This window comes from Colossoma macropomum, unplaced genomic scaffold (assembly GCF_904425465.1).
Source record: "Colossoma macropomum unplaced genomic scaffold, Colossoma_macropomum, whole genome shotgun sequence".
NCBI lineage: Eukaryota > Metazoa > Chordata > Actinopteri > Characiformes > Serrasalmidae > Colossoma > Colossoma macropomum.
In genome coordinates this window covers 22,769,666-22,788,180 of record NW_023494800.1, presented here as the reverse complement: position 1 = coordinate 22,788,180, position 18,515 = coordinate 22,769,666, and the positions used below count along the sequence as shown (strand labels likewise).

At 38.4% G+C, this 18,515-nt stretch overlaps 2 protein-coding genes across 2 annotated transcripts in view; one reads left to right on the top strand and one right to left on the bottom strand.

Moving 5' to 3' along the window:
• Nucleotides 1–2,005, top strand: part of unc119b (unc-119 homolog b (C. elegans)) — a 32,073-nt gene extending 30,068 nt beyond the window's left edge. The window contains exon 5 of the mRNA XM_036587647.1: nt 188–2,005. Within this exon, the coding sequence (XP_036443540.1) occupies nt 188–300 (113 nt within the window). The 3' untranslated portion in view covers nt 301–2,005. The remainder of the gene's footprint in view (nt 1–187) is intronic.
• A 666-nt stretch (nt 2,006–2,671) lies between these two features.
• slc13a2 (solute carrier family 13 member 2) lies at nt 2,672–18,294 on the bottom strand. Its single transcript, XM_036587646.1, has 12 exons — nt 18,087–18,294; nt 15,237–15,365; nt 13,510–13,646; nt 13,166–13,395; nt 11,570–11,750; nt 11,089–11,211; nt 9,580–9,786; nt 8,187–8,296; nt 7,939–8,081; nt 6,778–6,939; nt 5,321–5,458; nt 2,672–3,322 (listed from the first exon to the last, which is right to left on the bottom strand). Exons 1-12 carry the CDS (start codon nt 18,216–18,218, stop codon nt 3,191–3,193), a joined length of 1,824 nt encoding a protein of 607 aa, XP_036443539.1. The 5' UTR covers nt 18,219–18,294; the 3' UTR covers nt 2,672–3,190.
• Nucleotides 18,295–18,515: the final 221 nt, after the last annotated feature.

The following is an 18,515-nucleotide window of genomic DNA, read 5'->3' as shown; positions in this document are numbered from 1 at the left end:
TGACTGGTCTATTTTACCCTATTTTACATCTTTGGGATGAACTGGAACACTGACTGCAAGCCTTGGGGGGCTTAATAACCCTATATCTGTAGTTCTTACCATGTGGAACTACATGCAGTAATAGGGAATTTTAGTCCACCCTAAAATGGCAGCTACTGTCATCTCATATGTCTCCTTTTCATTTCAGTGCGCGAGATGATCCTCCACCCCTACGAAACGCAGTCCGACAGCTTCTACTTCGTGGACAACAAGCTGGTCATGCACAACAAAGCAGACTACTCTTACAGCGGAGGCCCTTAGCTCACCTGGAGGGGGGAGCTGACCCAGGCCACTAGTTTGACTGGCAGACCTAAGGCCCACCCACATGCATTTGTGTGCTCCAATCATGCTCTCCCTTCAATCTGTGTCATTGACACCTGCCTGCTGCGCATTAATGCCTGTCTGTGTGAGACCTAGCCAGTGATTCGGTCATTTTGACTTCTCACACACATACATATCATAAATACGTTCAACACTGCCATAGTTCACAACACACCAGCAAGAATGGGTACTTAAATATTAAATCTAACAAACATTAGTGAATTCGTTTGGCAGAAGTGAGTCAAATTCTGTTGTACCGTTTTGTATGGATAGTAACATCAGTGATTTATAGGGCTATAAGTTTTGGTTAAAGGTTCACTTCATGAGACTGACTGTTGCTTGCTTGTGTGCGTGAATGGCTCTGTATGTGCTTGTGGGTATAGACCTGAATTAAGAAAGATTAGTCACCTCTACCCTATAGATGACAAATATCTCCTCAGATTGCTCCCTATTAAACTGAGGATATATCAGCATTAGAATAGAACACGTCTTGACATGATTTTAATGTGGACATGATCTTTATGTGTTCCATTAGACATATTTTGATATGTGATAAACTTGGGGGATTAATCAGCACGTAAAAAACAGAGCACATTAACTGAGACCAAAATACAGAACTGTAATATACCATTCAGTAAACTTGGACCAACATTATTGCTGTAATAGTTTGCTGTCATACAAAGAACTTTCCCTTACATTGTGCAAAATGTCAGTGTAATGTTCTCGCTCACGTCCACTTTGTACATCGATCATTTGCAAAGGAAAGATAGAAACGGGTTCTGTACATAAAATTAGATGTACAAGTAAAATTAGGACAGATGAGGGAACATAATGTGATGTGCGTCAAAAGCCTCGACATGGTTTCTGGTCTGGTTTATGTGGTCTCTTTTGTACTTTTCAAAAACAGAAGGAAAGAACTGCTTTTTTTTTGGTTTTCTAAAAAAAAAAAAAAACCTTAGGTCTACAGTGATAGATAGTATTACTTCTAGTCTCTCTCTCCATCAAGCATTCCTTCTCTCACATATTCTGGTGAGTTAGGTCACTTATGGGTGTTAGAGTATATAGCGGAGAGTAGGTTTAACATTGTATCCATGATCCATTTATTTGTAGTGCAAAAAAGGTGCATTTAGGATAATAATTTAAGAAATGTGTTATTTTTTTTGCTTTATGGGTTAAATGGATGCCCTCAAAGACTCGACTCGATGCATAAGAGTCAAGGTGGATGAATTTGAATAATGTTTCTAGTAAAAAAAGTAACAGCTTTATTTATGATTGTGATTTACTGTAAATGATTTTGAGAAAAAGAAAACTGAAAAAATATGTAAAGTTTTGGACAGTTCAGATGCAAGTCTGGAAAAAAAGAGAAATAAATGTATATGTGAATTTTTGAAATGGTCTTTTCTTTCATGTGCACTTTTAGTTTATTGTATGTCAATTATGGTTTGATTGGCATGGAGAAATAACTACAAAAATTTTCTGTATTCTACCAAAATGCTGAAACCCATGGAGAAAATTCATTTAACCCTGCAAAGAACCATGTAAGCATTCAAATTCCTCTTTGAGCTGCTATGGATCTATATACACCTAGTATACTGTTGGCCATCCGTGTGTCTGTACACATTCCTGGCCATCCACTTGATGTACAGTAACTCTTCGTACCAGGCGACCTTGTTCCATTGCTCCAAGCTGCCCATTGTTGGCACTTTCGACAGTGGACAGGGGTTAGCATGGGCACTATGACAGGTCTGCGGCTACATGTGCAGCAGGGTGCAATGACCCTGTTGTCAGTGTGTGGTTTGCCCCTCCTCGGACCACTGTTGGGAGGCATTCACCACTGCTGACTGAGAGTACACCACAAGCCCTGCCTTTCTGGAGTTGCTCCGACCAAGTTATCTGACCATAACGATTTGGCCTTTTTCAAAGTCACTCAGGTCTTCACGCCTGTCCATTTCTCCTGCATCCAAAACATGGAGTACTGACTGTTTGCTTACCATACAATATATCCCAGACCTTGACATGTGCCATTGTTACAAGATAACGTACAGTATTTGCTTCATCTGTGAGTGGTCATAAGGTTTTGGCTCATCGGTGTAGATCACTACTGCTCTTACTGAAATACCACTTGAATGTACCACTATCTATGCAGATATCACATATTAATACTTCATAATATAATTTTGGAAACACTACACCCAAGAAGATATGGTTTGAAAGCTCTAATTACTCTTTTACAGTAAACATTTTTGCCTTTTTTGCCAGTTGCCATTATCCGAAATATTGAACACTGATTCCAAAGGAAGAAGCACGAGGAGACTATTAATTTCATATAATTTTTTTTGAGGCAATTCCTATTACATTTCCCCTCTCTCACACTACAGTACCAACATCTTAGGGAATGGGAGAGCATGGCATGCATCCTCTGATGTCTGTGAAGGCACCACTTCCACCATTTGAACTACCAGCCATGCAGCTTTGTTGAGCATGCTCAAGAAAATCGGCTGCACTCACCAGTTCAGTTCAACTCATCTGAATGTTAAGTTCTGTGTGATTTTTTTTTTTTAAGTCCTTCTAGTTAATCACTTCAGAAAGGTAAAATCCTTTGATGTTTAAAAAGGCAGGGGAAAGGACTGAATAAAGAAACATAAATATGGAGGTTGAGGGTTGTGGTCTATGAATGTTTCTTCTTGGACCAGAGGAGCAGGTGCTGGAGACCTGATACATGGTAAATTTACCCTTTTGGACAACATGCATTTTGCTTGTTTTTTGCCTTCCTCCCTCTGCCTCTTCATCGCTGCCGTATTCAATCAGAAGGTTTAGCTGGAAAGCTTGCTCATGGCGTTCCATGCGTGACGTTGGCCCATGAAGGGAAGGTGTCGAGCCGGAACATGGCTGTCCCCCATGTGTTGATTCCCAAATTGATGCACAGGATGCCAATAATGTTCAATGCGCAGCCAGCCTTTGCCTTTGGAAAGAGGTAAAAAATGCAATTACCCACCACCAACCACATAAGCATTACAGCAAGAGAGGAATAACACTATCAATGAGAAGATTGGTCACATACTATACATTAAATTAAATGTTCTAAATTTTCTGCTTTCATTTGGCTTCTTAAGTCTTAAAATAACTCTATGAGAGGCACCACATTTGCCAGATTTCAGTAGATGCTGTGGTGGAAGATGGCAATCTCTCAAGCCATCATTCATATTTCTATTTACTGAACTTATGAAGGGGACCTATCCATGCTCCACCCATAAATGCCTTCTGTCGTAGCAGCTGTTGCTGGGTTGGACAAGCTTTGTTGTTGGTATGTTGGTAGTCCCAGTGTGAAATTGTAGAGATCTATTTGAGAGTCACTACATAACAAGTTTCTAATTTAAAATTGACTCCTCTGCTTCATTCTGTAGTCAATAACATGCCCAAATAAGGACCTCTTGGTCTAAGCCTGTTTTCTGTACACAATAAAAATGAATGCCATTTTTCAGAAATTGCTGTTCTCTCACCCTACGGTAAACAAAAAAGGTTCCTCTTTAATGACCTCGTAATTCAGAGAACCCAGTGACATGCATTGGAAGAATGTACACAGGACAAAGCATATTGATTTTAGAAAATATTCATTTATCACAGGGTCTGACAGCCACGATTTTCAGATTTTTTTCCCCATAAGCAACACAGGCCTAGACCCGGCGTTCCTGATTTGGGCACATAACTGATGACACAATCTCAGATGAATATACTATTCTACCAAGCTGGACTATGGTGTTGTAGCTAATTGAAACTCACCACCATGTATATCTTGTACCATGTATTTCTTGTTTTTGTGTCACTTTGCTGACAATGCAAATATTAACACTGGCCTTGTTAGCCAGGATTATTTAAAATATATTGGGCTTACTCATAAACTTCTAAATCTCTTTGCACAAATGCACTATGCACTATGCACTAATTGAGGCCCATGACACATTTACTTTACACTACACAGTAAAGAGTTTCTGTAATTTCTACTATAATGTACTATGATCAAGCCAATATAGTACTTTAAATGTGTTTTACCTTTTTATACAGTTAGTTAAAGTCTGGAAATAAATATACTGTATCACAGACCATATTGTATGGCTACTGTAATATTATCATAACAATATTGCAATAATGCATTAAAACAAACAGTATCATCAGCTTTACTGTAAAATTAGGCACCAAGTGTATTATTCTGATTTCAACAAAGGACTATTATCTTCAGTGCAATTTAATTGTATTTTTCAGGTTTCATTTTTTTTAAATGTTATAGAACTAGCTGAGCTGCCTAAATATCTGTGAACCAGAGTAAATACAAGTTTAGAATTAACGTGATAAAATAGCCTCGCTACCTAACACTAGTTAACTGTTTAATACTATACAGCTTTAGCTAAAACACTAACTTTTGGAGCTTTTAAGACATGCATGTAACATTATATTTACTTTGTATATTGCAGGAACAGGAGCACACATCAGTTTTTCAATTCTTTAGTAAACACTTCAGCTTAAAGCCTAACTGTGAGTATTATTAGACAAGCCTGTTAGCTTTTGAAAAAATAGCTGCTGAAAAGAAACAATTTATTCTTTAATTAGGATTTTGAGCTTATTTAAATGTATTTCAAATGTAATTTAACTGGAAACATGAAATTGCTGTTTAGCACTTTAGTTTTTGTGTGAGCATGTATAATATTCAGAAAAGAGGAAATTGTCAACTACAGTATTATACTGCTGTCAATATGAAAAAAGTGATTACTGTAAACAAATGCTACATTAGGAGTGTAAACATTACCACAACTATCTGGCAAATTTGCTGCCAGTACTTTACTGTAAATCTATAGATTTTTTTTTACAGTGTAGGATACTTATGTAGCAAATGTGGCAACGGGCATCTTCCTGTAAACTTCCTCAGCAAACCCTTATACATGAACTGTAGAGAACGTTTCTTTACCATGTCCACCACTTTGAGAGTGCCGTAGGAGAAAGCAATAGCATTGGGTGGAGTGGCCACGGGCAACATGAAGGCCATTGAGGCGCAGATGGTGCAGGGCAGCATGACGTACAGTGGATGGAGCTCAATAGCTGTGGCCTGAAGGACAAACAACACGCAGTCAGATGAAACATCTTCCAGGGTGTACTGTGGAGCTACAAGGAAAGACTCCACATTCTTTCCAAAATCTTTGTTTATCAGATAGTTCTCTGTGGACGGGATAAGAATATTCCTGGGACTTTGTTGTGGATTTCAACATTCTGACATAATGAAAGTCTATTAGGCTGGTTCACCCTGAATTACTCCAATTCATATTTGTTATGTGCAAATAATGGTAGTGCAGTGAAACTTAGGAAGCAGAGCTATTATGAATATTGGAATGCAAATGAATACTTTATGAAACTTGAGTCCATTTAGAAGTTAAATTCTCAGAGGACTGTCTTGGGTAAATACTTAGAAGTAGCAGTCAACATTGGTGACAGCAATGGTGTAATTGTATATTGTCTATTTCTCATTTTTAGGACATTCTGTTGAAAATGCAGATTCTATACTTTAAGTTGAGACCTACCTCCCTTGTGTTTGTAAGCAGAAGAAGAGATTTTTTAATATAATTTGAATATGACAAAATACTATTGTTGTCTAAGTCGCAGGCTTTGTAATTTTCCATGTATTTGTCATTGAGAGGCATCAAAACAAACAGAAAAAATGTCCGAGGTGCAGACTTGACACACAATGCAAATTGGATATACAATCATATGCAAAAGTTTGGGCGCCTCAATCAAATGATGTTTTGTTGATTTTCTAAGTGAAAATAAGCAACACATCCTCTACAGAAAACACACTTTAGTGCACATTTTAGTGTTCAATTATTTACTCAATTATAAATATATATATATATATATATATATATATATATATATAATAAAAAAAAAGTTATGGCACATTTTAGATTTTGATTTTATTCCCAAATATGTTAAAATCAGCAAGTAACTAGAAATTGTACACAAACATTTGCAGAAAATGGCATTTTTATGTTTCCTGTAGAGAATTTGTTCATTTTTTCACTCAGAAAATCACACGTCACTTGACCAGGGCTTTGCAACTTTTGCATACGAAAATGCATATGTGTAAATATAACGGATTGCATAACTTGCTAATAGTTGAACAACTTAGCTAAATATATAGTTATTACTATATAATTACATTTAAAATAATACAAAAGTAAAGTAAAACAAAAGTAATAACTGTCATCTAAAGTTGACTGTTACATTTTTGTGAGATTTTTTATTTTTGGTTAAAATCTGTTCTGATCTGCTCAAGTAATAAAGCTAAAATTGCTACAATATGTCATTAATGCTTTGTGAGGCTAGTTTTAAAATGCTACGCTGCTGTAAGGTAGTGTTTTAGCGCAATCTTACCATGGAGGCGAGGATGGGCAGGAACAGTGTGGTTGTGGCTGTGTTGCTAGAGCATTCGGTGAAGGTGCCCACCAGCAGGCAGAGCAAGAGAGAGATGGCGAAAGGTGGGATACTCTTCAGGGGAGCCAGACTCTCACCCAACCACAGCGACAACCCAGATACCTACACAACAATAACGTACATATCACTTTGACTTCAGCATCATTTTAGCTTTGATATATCTTGGCTAAACACAATACTAAAGCCAGAGGGCTTGATTTCCAAAGTTTCAGGTACAAATCGGACCTATTCTGCCCATGTGTAATGTGCAAATTACACAGAAAATGGGTGTCGATATTGGAAGTGTGGTTTGGTTACATATTCCACAAAATTTGAGCAACTAGACAAGAGGTTTGAGTCTCAAACACATGCTGGAAGAATATTTAGCAACAACATAACAGTAAAAGTACTCTCAAGATCATATGTGTGAGAAGACACAGCATCTTAAAAGACCCAGAGTCTTTTATACTCTTCAAATGTTCATTAAAATGTAACAGATTTTTTGATGATATTAGGCAGGCTAAAAGTGGTAGGCCTATATGTTTATGCTACCACTACTAATAGTAATAATTTAGTAGTAAAACATTTGTTTTTTTAATTCCCTCTTCCAGTACTTAAATAACTACATAAATAAAGAAGATGCAGACAACCTAAATCATAATGGTTCAAGACAACAAAACACAGGAGTAGCTGTGCAGAACCAGACTACAATTAAATTATATTTATTACAATTATAATTGTGAAGGATTAGTTGACTTCACGTAATATGATGAGGTGTGTTCGAGCTTTTGCATACAACTGTACAAAACTGTCATTGAGGCCCAACTGGTACACTGCATTTACAATAGCTTAGTCATAACTTAGTCAGAAATAGAAAAGTAAAATAATCAACCTGTAGTCGCTATCAGAAAACAGCGTTTATGCAGTCAATGCAACTAAAAAATCTAATTCCAACAGAATATGGTACAATGTTATGTTCACTAACTAAAGGTACTGAAGATATACCTTTGAGATGTACCACCCCAGTGATAGTGTTTGTCCCTTAAAGGTAAAATTTAGCACCTTCTCTCTGAGAGTGCAGGTATTCTCTGACTGTGTCATTTTCATGTTCCAGCTGAATACCTCACTGCCGCTAGCCAGGGCGAATCCTCCCCCCAGCAGCAGGACGATGTTCCAGGGCATGCGCTCATGCACCACCTTCCAGTTCAGCAGAGCTGGTGGAGCCTTCAGCTTCCTCTGTGTCTGCCTCGTGTTGTTCTCTCCTTCTAAAGACAAGATGACCTCAGACTGTAAAACTGGGTGTGAACCATAGAGAATCTACAGGAAGTCCTATATAGTGATCTCATCTCTTTGTTCTGTTAATTCATTACCATCATTATGATCATCTTCAATGTTGCAGGAGGAGATGCATGGCAGCTGAGAAGGGATGATGAACAACAGGGTTGACATAAGAATGGCAACAGTGCCATCAGTCACGAACCTATAACAGAGCGACAAAGTGTTTAGGGGACGAAAATGAACGACTTAAAAAAGATTTAGCTGTAAAAACTGAGAAATTTTACTTCAAGATAGATAGTGTCATACCACACCCATACCACTTGAGGGAGCACTGACTCTGTAGGCCCCATATGTCAAACACAAGGCTTATGGGCCGGATCAGGCCTGCAGCACAATCCTATATGGCCCGTGAAATTATTTGGTTTTTCTAGTAATATTAGCCCATTTAAGAGTGAGCTGTACTACAATCCACAGCATGCACTGTAACAGTGTGTGCTCCCACCCCACTCCCCCAACAACAATCAATGGCACAGAGGTTACACCACAGTTCTGCACAATTCCACACCAGTCATATCACCACACACGCTAGCTGTGTTTCAGCTGCAGTTCAGCTAATATAAATGCTTAGCAGCTCAGAAATTGATCCCAAGAATGAATGAACTGGTAGCAAGGAAAGTATGCCAGATGTCTAGATCAAGCACATAGGGGGCATTTAAAGAGGTTTAACAGTTACCTGTAGCTAATGTAGCCTATTGTTTAAACATAAAGAAACAGGCTATTGCTTAAATATAAACAAAAAGGCTCACAGATTTGTTGAGATTTTTTAATATGGCCCCTTTAGTGGTTGAGTTTGACACCCCTGCTTTAGGCCTAACAATTCTCTTTAGACTTTAGAATGAGAGCAGTATGACGGTGTTTGGAATGTGTTGGAAATGTAGATTTACTGCCTTTACTGATGGAGACAGATGAACACAGAGGCACATTATATGTCTAAAAGTTTGTAGGAACCTGTCCTTCTAACATTTCTGAAATCAAGGGTTAGATTTTCAACGATTCAGCATGGTTAAATAGTTATGATGCAAACAAATAAATAATGGTCATTCAGAGTGGTTTGATATGAAAAGCTCTGTTCTAGAGAAAGTCAGAAGTGTTCACAGTGGTGGTGATATGAACCAGACGTCTGAAGAGTTTCACTCCCTCACAGAAAAATTTTACACAAAATGATTATGAATATGCTGCCTGATGTCTGATTTCTATTATTGTCTATTATTTCACAATAGTTTTAGATAGGATTTTGGTCTAAAACTGCAGTTATTATTGTATGGCTTTGTTAGTTCTATTGTCATTGATCTTGCTCCTGTAGTGCACGTTTGTTGATGTTGTGTGGTCCCTGTCCTTCATGGGTAGATCCAAAGTCTATAACAGGTTTAGATAAATGATGTTAGAAACCTCCCTAAAGCATTTTAATGTCATATTTGCACTTACTGTCCATTCCTGTTTAGCTCGCTGGCCCAGCCTGGCATGAAGCCTGGCTCTCTGCTGAACCACAACACCACCAACACCACGAAGACTGTGAGAACTGCGCACTCAGCAAATTTCATGCTGCCCAGCTTCTTATATTCTTTTTTCATCACTTTATAAGCTTCTCGGTCTGCTTCACTGTTCAAGCCACAGCCAAATGACTTCTTAAAACTGAGAACACAACAGCAGAACATTCAATACAGTGTACTGTGGTAATGCATTAAAAAGTTTTTTTTTTCTTTTTCTTAAATAAGATATAGCACGGACATAACTCAACCTTCCATTGGCATAGAACAGCGTTCTAGATGAACTACATTTATAAAGGACGTGTGCATTTGGACATTGCTGCTCCAATATATTAGCATTTCTAAAAGCAGTTTTGCATTTTGCAGTTTCACTCTGTTGCATATGACATCCCATCTTATTTGAAGGGACACTTTGGTCAAAATACAAACATGTAACTATGGCTACATCTGCTGTAAACAAGCTTACTAGCCTCCTGCAGTGGTGCTACAGTAGTACGGTGAAATTTTCTAGTTTAAAGACTAGGAAATTCATAGTCTGATTATGTATCTTGAAACTGGTAGGAACGTTCGAAAAACTGCAACTACTTTTCGGATGGATTTTTTGACAGTCTGTCTGATTTTTTTTCCTTCCTAGCTCAGTGCATTTAATGCTTTTCCTGCTTTAACACACCCACTTTAACTCAATAATGGTCTGTTAATGAGCTAAAGACTTGGCTGAAAAACACTGTCCTAGCTGGTGAATGCACAGGATTCCAGACAGCTAACATTACTGCTAGGAAGCCAGATATCTTATTGCAGCCTTATAACTACATTAACTGTCTTGAAATCATCATTACAATAGACAGAGCAAATTATTCAAATGACAGAAATGAGTCATCAGGACTACAAGCTAATAGTTTTAATTTGCACGGTTAGCAGCTTGGCTCCTTGTCTCTGACTGAAGGAAAAATCTGGCTTCCATTATGTGCTGAATAAAGGTAGAATCATCATTTTCTATACAGTTTTGCTTGACAGTTGAGGTAAAAGTAACACTAATGTTGTCCTTGTATTTATTAGCCTTTAGCTCAATGGCTAGCAGTCAGGATTGGTTGACATCACAGGGATTTTCAATGGTTGCATGATGTATTTGTGTGATGCATGCTGGGTATTGTAATGAGAGAACATTGATGAATGAAAACACAAGTGATATAAAATTGTGAATTCTATCTTATGAGGCTGAGGGATATTATGCTACGCTACAGAATGCTGCATAAAACACCAAAACATATTAAACTTTTAGTCCGGAATGCCCCTTAGACAATAATACATTTCCCAACAGACACTAAACCTGCTGAAATCTGGAAATGTTTTATTGAAGGAAGACTTTAAACTATTCCTATACGCATTAATAACATATGATGTTCAAGGTGACAATCAAATGGCAAAATTAAAGCTAAAAGAAACTCACTTAAAGCCCATATACATGCACTGCAGCCACAGCCAGGAGAGGACAAGCATCAGCACCATGTTGGGGAAGGCAAAGCCGAACCAGCTGGCAAAATTGATCACGTCATTATTTTCTGGGAAGATACTGTGAAGATGAACATGTTGGTTAGGAGGAAACACTAAAAAGCTGACACGTTTTTGAATATACAGAATTTTATTGCTGCCTTTATCTGAGATTTTTTGCTTATACCATTTGGCAAGTTATGTGATCTGTGAACATAAGAAAGGCTTAATAATACAAGTCAAGCTTTACAGTTTGGTGCGTCAGCTGAACGTAACTGTTATAAAGTACATTATGATCCTTAAACAAGACTAAACTGTTCAGTTCTCATTAAGATTTCAGAGAAGGTGTCCATTTTACATTATATTCATACATTACATCAATCTAATCTCAATCACAGAGGTTAAGAAACCCCAAGACAAGATTATCTAAAGAGTCTTACTCGTCCATCTGGCCTTTGAGGATGAGGTTTGGCGTGGTGCCTGTCAGGGTAGCGGTGCCACCGATGCTAGCAGAGTAGCACACGCTCAGGCTCATGCCTTTATTCAGCAGGAGATACTTCGCCTCCCGAGCCTTCCTCCTCTGCTCTAAGGCTAAATCGTATCCGCTCTCTGCATCTTGACCTGTAAGGATCCAGAACAGAAGAAATGTGAAATGACATACTGCACTAGGCCAGTGTTTAATCATCCACGTTTTGCAATAGCCCTGCACTGTGTAGTGTTGTGTTTTGCCTGCTCTAATGCAAGGAAAAGATTTCTTTATATGATGTACAGTGCAGAAAAACTCTAGGATTTAGATTGGTGAACACTGTACCACATCTATGGTTCCCACCATTTCTGAGCTGTGATCTGCAATACATAAGTCAGGGTTTGCAATCCCCTCCCTCTCCACCATAGATGCAACTATGGGGAGGCTTTGGGTTGTTGGCCAGCCAAAACTCAAGTTGGAGGGCCAATGAACCTTGAGAAAAGTGAAACTGCAAAAACATTCTGATAATAGCTGCAGCATGCAGGGACACCACAGAACCCAGAAAAAGAGTTTTCTGCATGCTAGTCTTCCATGCCAGGAGGAGCACTGGTACAGCATGAAGTTTAGCTGACTTAATTTTGTGTTTTTATTGTGTTTTAAATTAGAATTGAATTTTCACTTTGTAATGAAATGGTAATTTCGGTGAATTCAGAATTTTTAATAATTTTCTCCATTTTCCTGTATGATCTGCTCAGAATATTACAAGAGACAACAGCAATGCTAAGTGATTTTCCTGGTTATGTATAGGAACTTTGATAGTAAAGTACAGAAATGAATCAAAGTTGACTGAAATACTCTGAGGCCCCTTAAATATTTTGGGGATTTTTATTGGCATTTTCTCCCCAATTTAGTTGTGTCCAATTCCACCCACTAAGTCTCTCCTTGTCACATGAAACTACCAGTGCTAGGAGGGTGAAGGCTACCGCATGCTTTCGCAGAGTCATGTAAAGCCATGTGAAACTATCGTATCGTACATTATAGTATAGCTCAACTTGCTTGGAGGAGAACACTAACTGCTAGTTCTATTATGCCTGCACTGGCTAGCATCACACTGAGTGATCCTACCTGCCCAAAGAGAGCGAGGCCAATTGTGCTATCTTAGACTTCTGGTCACGGATATCTGTAGCATCACCAAAGATCATACTCATGATCTCCCAATGATAGGAAGTGGTAGGTGCTTAGATGATTGTGCCGCTTGCAAGCCATCCCTAAACATTTTACCTGAAGCTACACCCATACTCTCCACTCTCCCTGAAACACACTACAGCAAACTTTTTCACATTTCTTTATGTACTGGACATAAACTTTGTAGCACTGGAAGACTGGCACACGTACTGCATTGCCACCTGTGCTGCTATTCGAGGTTCAGAACAACACTAAGCCAACTGGTACTGCATCTGCCTGGTGCCAACTACAAATATGAATCATTAAAGTCTTCAAGAAAATGCTTGTCAAAAAAGAATGTCAAAAAGTGTCCTGTTAAACAAGAATGATACGCTAATTGACTTACTTTGTTGTTTGGTGAAATTGTCCAAAGGCGGTTTGGTGGTGGTGACTTCAGCCATCTCAAAGGCCTGGTTATCTCTGCCTTCCCTCAGCTCTCTCTCATCACCCTCCGCCTCCGTGTTGCTGAGCTGCTCCAGCACGGCCTGAGCTATGGGCACCATCATAGCGGTGGTAGCCGTGTTACTGATCCACATGGAGAGAAAGGCTGTCACGCTCATGAAGCCTAGCATCAGCCTAGAGGAAACCAGAAGAAAGGAAAATGGATGAGGCTGAAAGGAAATGTATGAGACATGAGTCCTGCTGTGTTATGTAATAGGTTGCTTTGGGTCCATAAGGACGTTCTCTTACAGAGCAGGTCGAACTCCTACTATCAGCAGGACCTTCAGGGCGATACGCTTGTGTAAGTTCCAGTTTTCCACAGCTATAGCCACCAGCAGCCCACCAATGAAAAGCATGTTAGAGTCCTTCAGGTACAGCACACACACCTGTGACAACCAAAAATGTTATGAAGCTCTGAACTATGGATTACTGCTGTCCATCTTCCAGGTTCTAAGGCAGAAGCGTTAGAATTACAAGAGCCTCTGTGAGCAACATAATATAAATTAATATATTCTTATATTATGCGTCAGTTACAGCAACAGGCACATGAAAAATGCTTCATCAGCTCTTTCATCTGATATTTATAATAAAACAATGGCATAGAAGGACCACATTTGTTTCCCTGATTAATTATTCAGTGAATAATTCTTTAGTATAAATAAGTGTGAAGAACTTTTTCTGCTTTTTTCTCTCTCCAATTTAGTCTTTACCAATTCCACTACAAAGCTAGGTCTCCCCAATTACAAGATACTGCCATGCTGTGAGGGTGAGGCCTAGCACAAGCTTCCTCCGAGACATGTGAAGTCAGCTACCAAATCTTACGCAACATCACTGGGCAGCTTAACACACTTGGAGGAGAACCCTAAATGTCAGTTCTTTTCCGGTAGCTGTTAGACACCCACATTGGCTATTATTGCACAGAGTAATGGGGGAGAGAAAGTGTCACTCCCAGATATAGCAAGACCAGTTGTGTGCTCTAAGACTCCCAGCCACGGATGGCTGTGGCATCTCACAATCTCCTGATGATAGGGCCATCGCTACGATTGTAGAAGAACCGAAATGGATCCCTACTCCAACATTATTTCAGTGCTAATTATTGTTAGTGGTGTTATAATTTTCATTGTTTACTTCCCAAAATAATCTATACATCTCAATAACAACGGCTGCACACAAGTTGCACACAACAACATATTTGATTACTGTACTAGTCAGCCAAATCAGTCTGTTCATAACAATTTATATATCAGACCTCACCTCATCTCATAGTATGATAAGCATTCTGTAGCGGAGACAGACTGATTACTCCATGTATAAAAAACTTGTATGAGCTGTAAAGTGAAATCTCATGAATCATCACATATGAAGAGGTCGTAAAAAGAACTCTATCTACCCTTTGAAGCCCTGAGTTAGCAGCCTTTCTTGAACATGTGCCAGAAAATTGCACCTGTTAAATTGGCTTGCTATCTTTACTTCATCTTAACTGAGAGCCTGCGTCATTCTCCTTCATCTGTACTGTGAAATTATGGGAAGTAACATTTTATTCTCAATTTAGATGAATTGTTATACTATCTTAAAAATAAAGAACGGTGCTAAAAACTGGTCTTTGGGCCAAAGCCACTTTCCCTAAAGTGCCTTTCAGTTGAGTGGTGTCAATTGTGTTCTTTAAAGAATTGTTCATTAAACGGTTCTGAACTGAATGTGGTTCTTCAATAGCTTTGCTCCATAGAACCCTTTCTGTACTGTTCTTGTTGATGACATAAATACTAATTATGGGCTAAAACACCTGAGTCACACTGCCTCTTCTTGGAGAACTAACTTCCAGGCAAATTCACTCTGACCTCTGAAACCCAAAATGTTCCAGTTCAAAATCATTGGTCAGTTGGAGCAGGCGTGTTTTAAGATTGAACTTTGTAGGAAGGTGGATCTCCTGGAGTTGGCTTGGTGACCACTGGACTAGAAGGTTCATCACTAATTACCTTTCCAGACTCCATGATGCCCAGCAGTGGGAAGAGGATGACCGGCAGCAGTGCAGTGGCAGCCAGTGGCATGCACTCCGTACACCAATACAGGGCCATCACAATGATGATGTAGCCACATTTTGCTTCCTGCAAAAAAGGATCAAATCTGCCATATTTAGAATCCATTTATGAGAAAGCAAGATAAGAAAAAAGTAATGTTAAACAGGCAGGACTCAGGAAATACTCAGAAGAACAGCGCCAGCAAAGCGAGTTGGTTTCAGTTTATTACTGACTGTTCAGCATATTACTGACTGTTCAGTTTGTTACTGACTGTTCAGCTTATTACTGACTGTTCAGTTTGTTACTGACTGTTCAGTTTATTACTGACTGTTCAGTTTATTACTCACTGTTCAGCTTATTACTAACTGTTCAGTTTATTACTGACTGTTCGGCTTATTACTGACTGTTCAGTTTATTACTGACTGTTCGGCTTATTACTGACTGTTCAGTTTATTACTGACTGTTCAGTTTATCACTGACTGTTCGGCTTATTACTGACTGTTCAGTTTATCACTGACTGTTCGGCTTATTACTGACTGTTCAGTTTATTACTGACTGTTCAGTTTATTACTGACTGTTCGGTTTATTACTGACTGTTCAGCTTAATACTGACTGTTCAGCTTACTACCAGCTGTTTTAGCTTATTACTGGTTGTTCAGTTTATTACTGACTGTTTAGTTTATCACCAACTGTTCAGTTTATTACTGACCATTCAGTTTATTACTGACCGTTTGGCTTATTACTGCACTAAAATTAGCAGACAAATGCTATTTAAGTTTTATGTAAGTGTGTAAATATTTCTTTCCTGTAAAGGTTGTGTTAACTCATTTACTAAAATAAGATATCAACATGTCATTTAGTTTGTGTTCACAGTTTTGTATATAATTAAAAATGTCTGGAAAATGCTAAACAACATTATATATTTCTTACAACAATCTTATAAAATGAAGCAGTAAATATTATGGGCCAAGATATTTTTGCAGTGAAGGTAACTGGCGTTTATGTTATATAACAAACATATCTCTTTAAAGCTCTTTATGTCTTTAAGATCAGTTGTCTTGAGCATGCTGATAATAGTAACCCTTGGCCACAGACCGCCATAAATATTTTTTCAGGCGTTTGACTTTCATCGTGGGACCACTGGGTCTTATGACTTCAAAAGAGTCTTAAGAATATGACAATGTATGGATACATTTTTCTGACCCTCCAACTATTGTGTAATTTTACCCATAAATGAGGCACTGATACTAGTGTTAATTAGCAAACATCACTGCACTAACCCAGCTGTGATTTCTAGCTTCTCATACAATATAAAATAACAGACTGACTGTGTAAAACTCACTTTCTTAAGCGAATCAACATTAGTTCTGAATTTTGTGGTGGTTGTTAGTACCACAGAAATCCAAAATACCCCAGCAGCCCAGCATTATAGTGGCAGTTGAATTGGTTGGCTCAGATGACAATCACAGATTAGAATTAGGCTTGAATTTGTGATTAAGGTTATGTTTACAGTATTATTATTTCTCATACTGCAATTAAATAAAAATGGTCTAAAGTTGGGGTGGGGGATATCATGCTACTTGAAGCCATCATTTTCATGATATATGATGACTTTTTTTAAGTGAGTTAGAACAGACAAAAGGAACCAAGAGTGCCACATTTAAAAAATACAATTAAAAACTACTAACCCTCTTTTATCACTGTTTCACAATGCACTAAATATAATTAAACAGGACTAATTATTCACACTTTGTAATGAAACATGCAGTTGTTCAGTGTTCTTTAAATACTAATGATATCCATGATATACTCAGAAAACTACATTGTGGCATAATTCATCACAATAACAATCAAATATCATCATATTACCCACCCTTAATTTAAAAGTAGGATTAGTTGACATATACAGGGAGTTTCACTCGAAAGAGGCCCCAAATATTCTGTAATAACTCTCACTAGGATGAAGTAGTCTGAACGAAACAACATGCAATGGGCTCCTCAGTATATGGAACTTCGAACAAGCCGGGATGCCCCTGCTTCAGAGCGATGAGGTAGGCACTGGACAGCCATCGTGATGTTTAAACTCTGTTTGCAACTTCCAGGTGCATACCCCCGTACCCCTTCATGTGTCTGGCAGAAAACGGATATCACTTCCAGCATCACATGTAATGCAATCGATTACACATATGTAAAGGTATAGCGTATTTTTTTGGTTCTGATTGCTTCATCCTAACAGAAGTTACAACAGAATATCTGGGGTCTCTTTCGAGTGAATCTCCTTGTATAAATACCTGCAAACCAAGTGTTCCACAAGCATTAAGTATAAACTTACCATTTATTAAATATTTAAATAGGAATTGTATTGTTTCTATGATTCAGATAGCAACACTAAATAACAAGAAACAAAGTAATAAAATGATTATTTTTTTTACAGAATTTGAAAATGCCTGCTTACATTGTGTAACAATTTCATGGTGAACAGACCAATAGAAATGCTCCAAAATGGCTTTGATTAAAATGGTTTTTGGTCATATGTGGTTTTGGTCTGACAGCGATGATATCATAGATGTACATTTGAAAAGCCTTGAAACTGTAATTTTTTTAAATACCATATGAGTACACCAGCTGATGTATGAATATTAAATTGTGATTTTTTTTTTTTACACCTCTCATTAGTGCTTTTTCCTTCCCCTACAAAATTTCCATTTCATAGATGCGTTTTAGTAGAGCAGTGATGATATACAAACAATTGCAAGTTTCTTAGCTGATCACATCTGTATTCTCATATTACTGAAATCGAGCTCTTACCGAGGTAGGAATGATGACTGGCAGGGGGAGGAAGACGAGAGGGGTGATGAAGATAATCAAGTAGTTACGGTAAGTCCACAGAAATCTTCCAGCTTCTTTCATCAGAAAGCAGAACACGCTGTTGTTGGGCATGTTGTGTGGTGGATGGAAAGCAGACAGGCAGTGTGACGAGAGGGGAATGTAAGACAAGGGGTACTATCAATTTAGTGCTTATAAGCTTTATCACACCAGGAAAATTAAACTTTAACTTTGAGAGAGACAGGGGGGTGGGGGGTGGGGGGGGGGTGGGTCAGAGGTGGGAGTGGTTAGGCAAAGAGAAAGTGAACTCGTAGTGAGCTGGAGAGGAAGATGAGAGAATGTGGAGGAGAGAGGTAAAGGAAAATAAAGAGCATTGGTTCGGTATCAAACTTTCAATAAAACTTTCGAAAA

What these genes read in the sequence shown, in the direction of transcription:
- slc13a2 (XM_036587646.1), bottom strand. Translation starts at nt 18,218, where the DNA reads ATGCCCAACAACAGCGTGTTCTGCTTTCTGATGAAAGAAGCTGGAAGA. An exon ending in TGCATGTATATGGGCTTTAA is followed by an intron (nt 9,787 to 11,088) that starts GTGAGTTTCTTT and finishes TTGTGTTCTCAG; the next exon opens with TTTTAAGAAGTCATTTGGCT. An exon ending in GAGCTAAACAGGAATGGACA is followed by an intron (nt 8,297 to 9,579) that starts GTAAGTGCAAAT and finishes GCTCTGTTATAG; the next exon opens with GTTCGTGACTGATGGCACTG.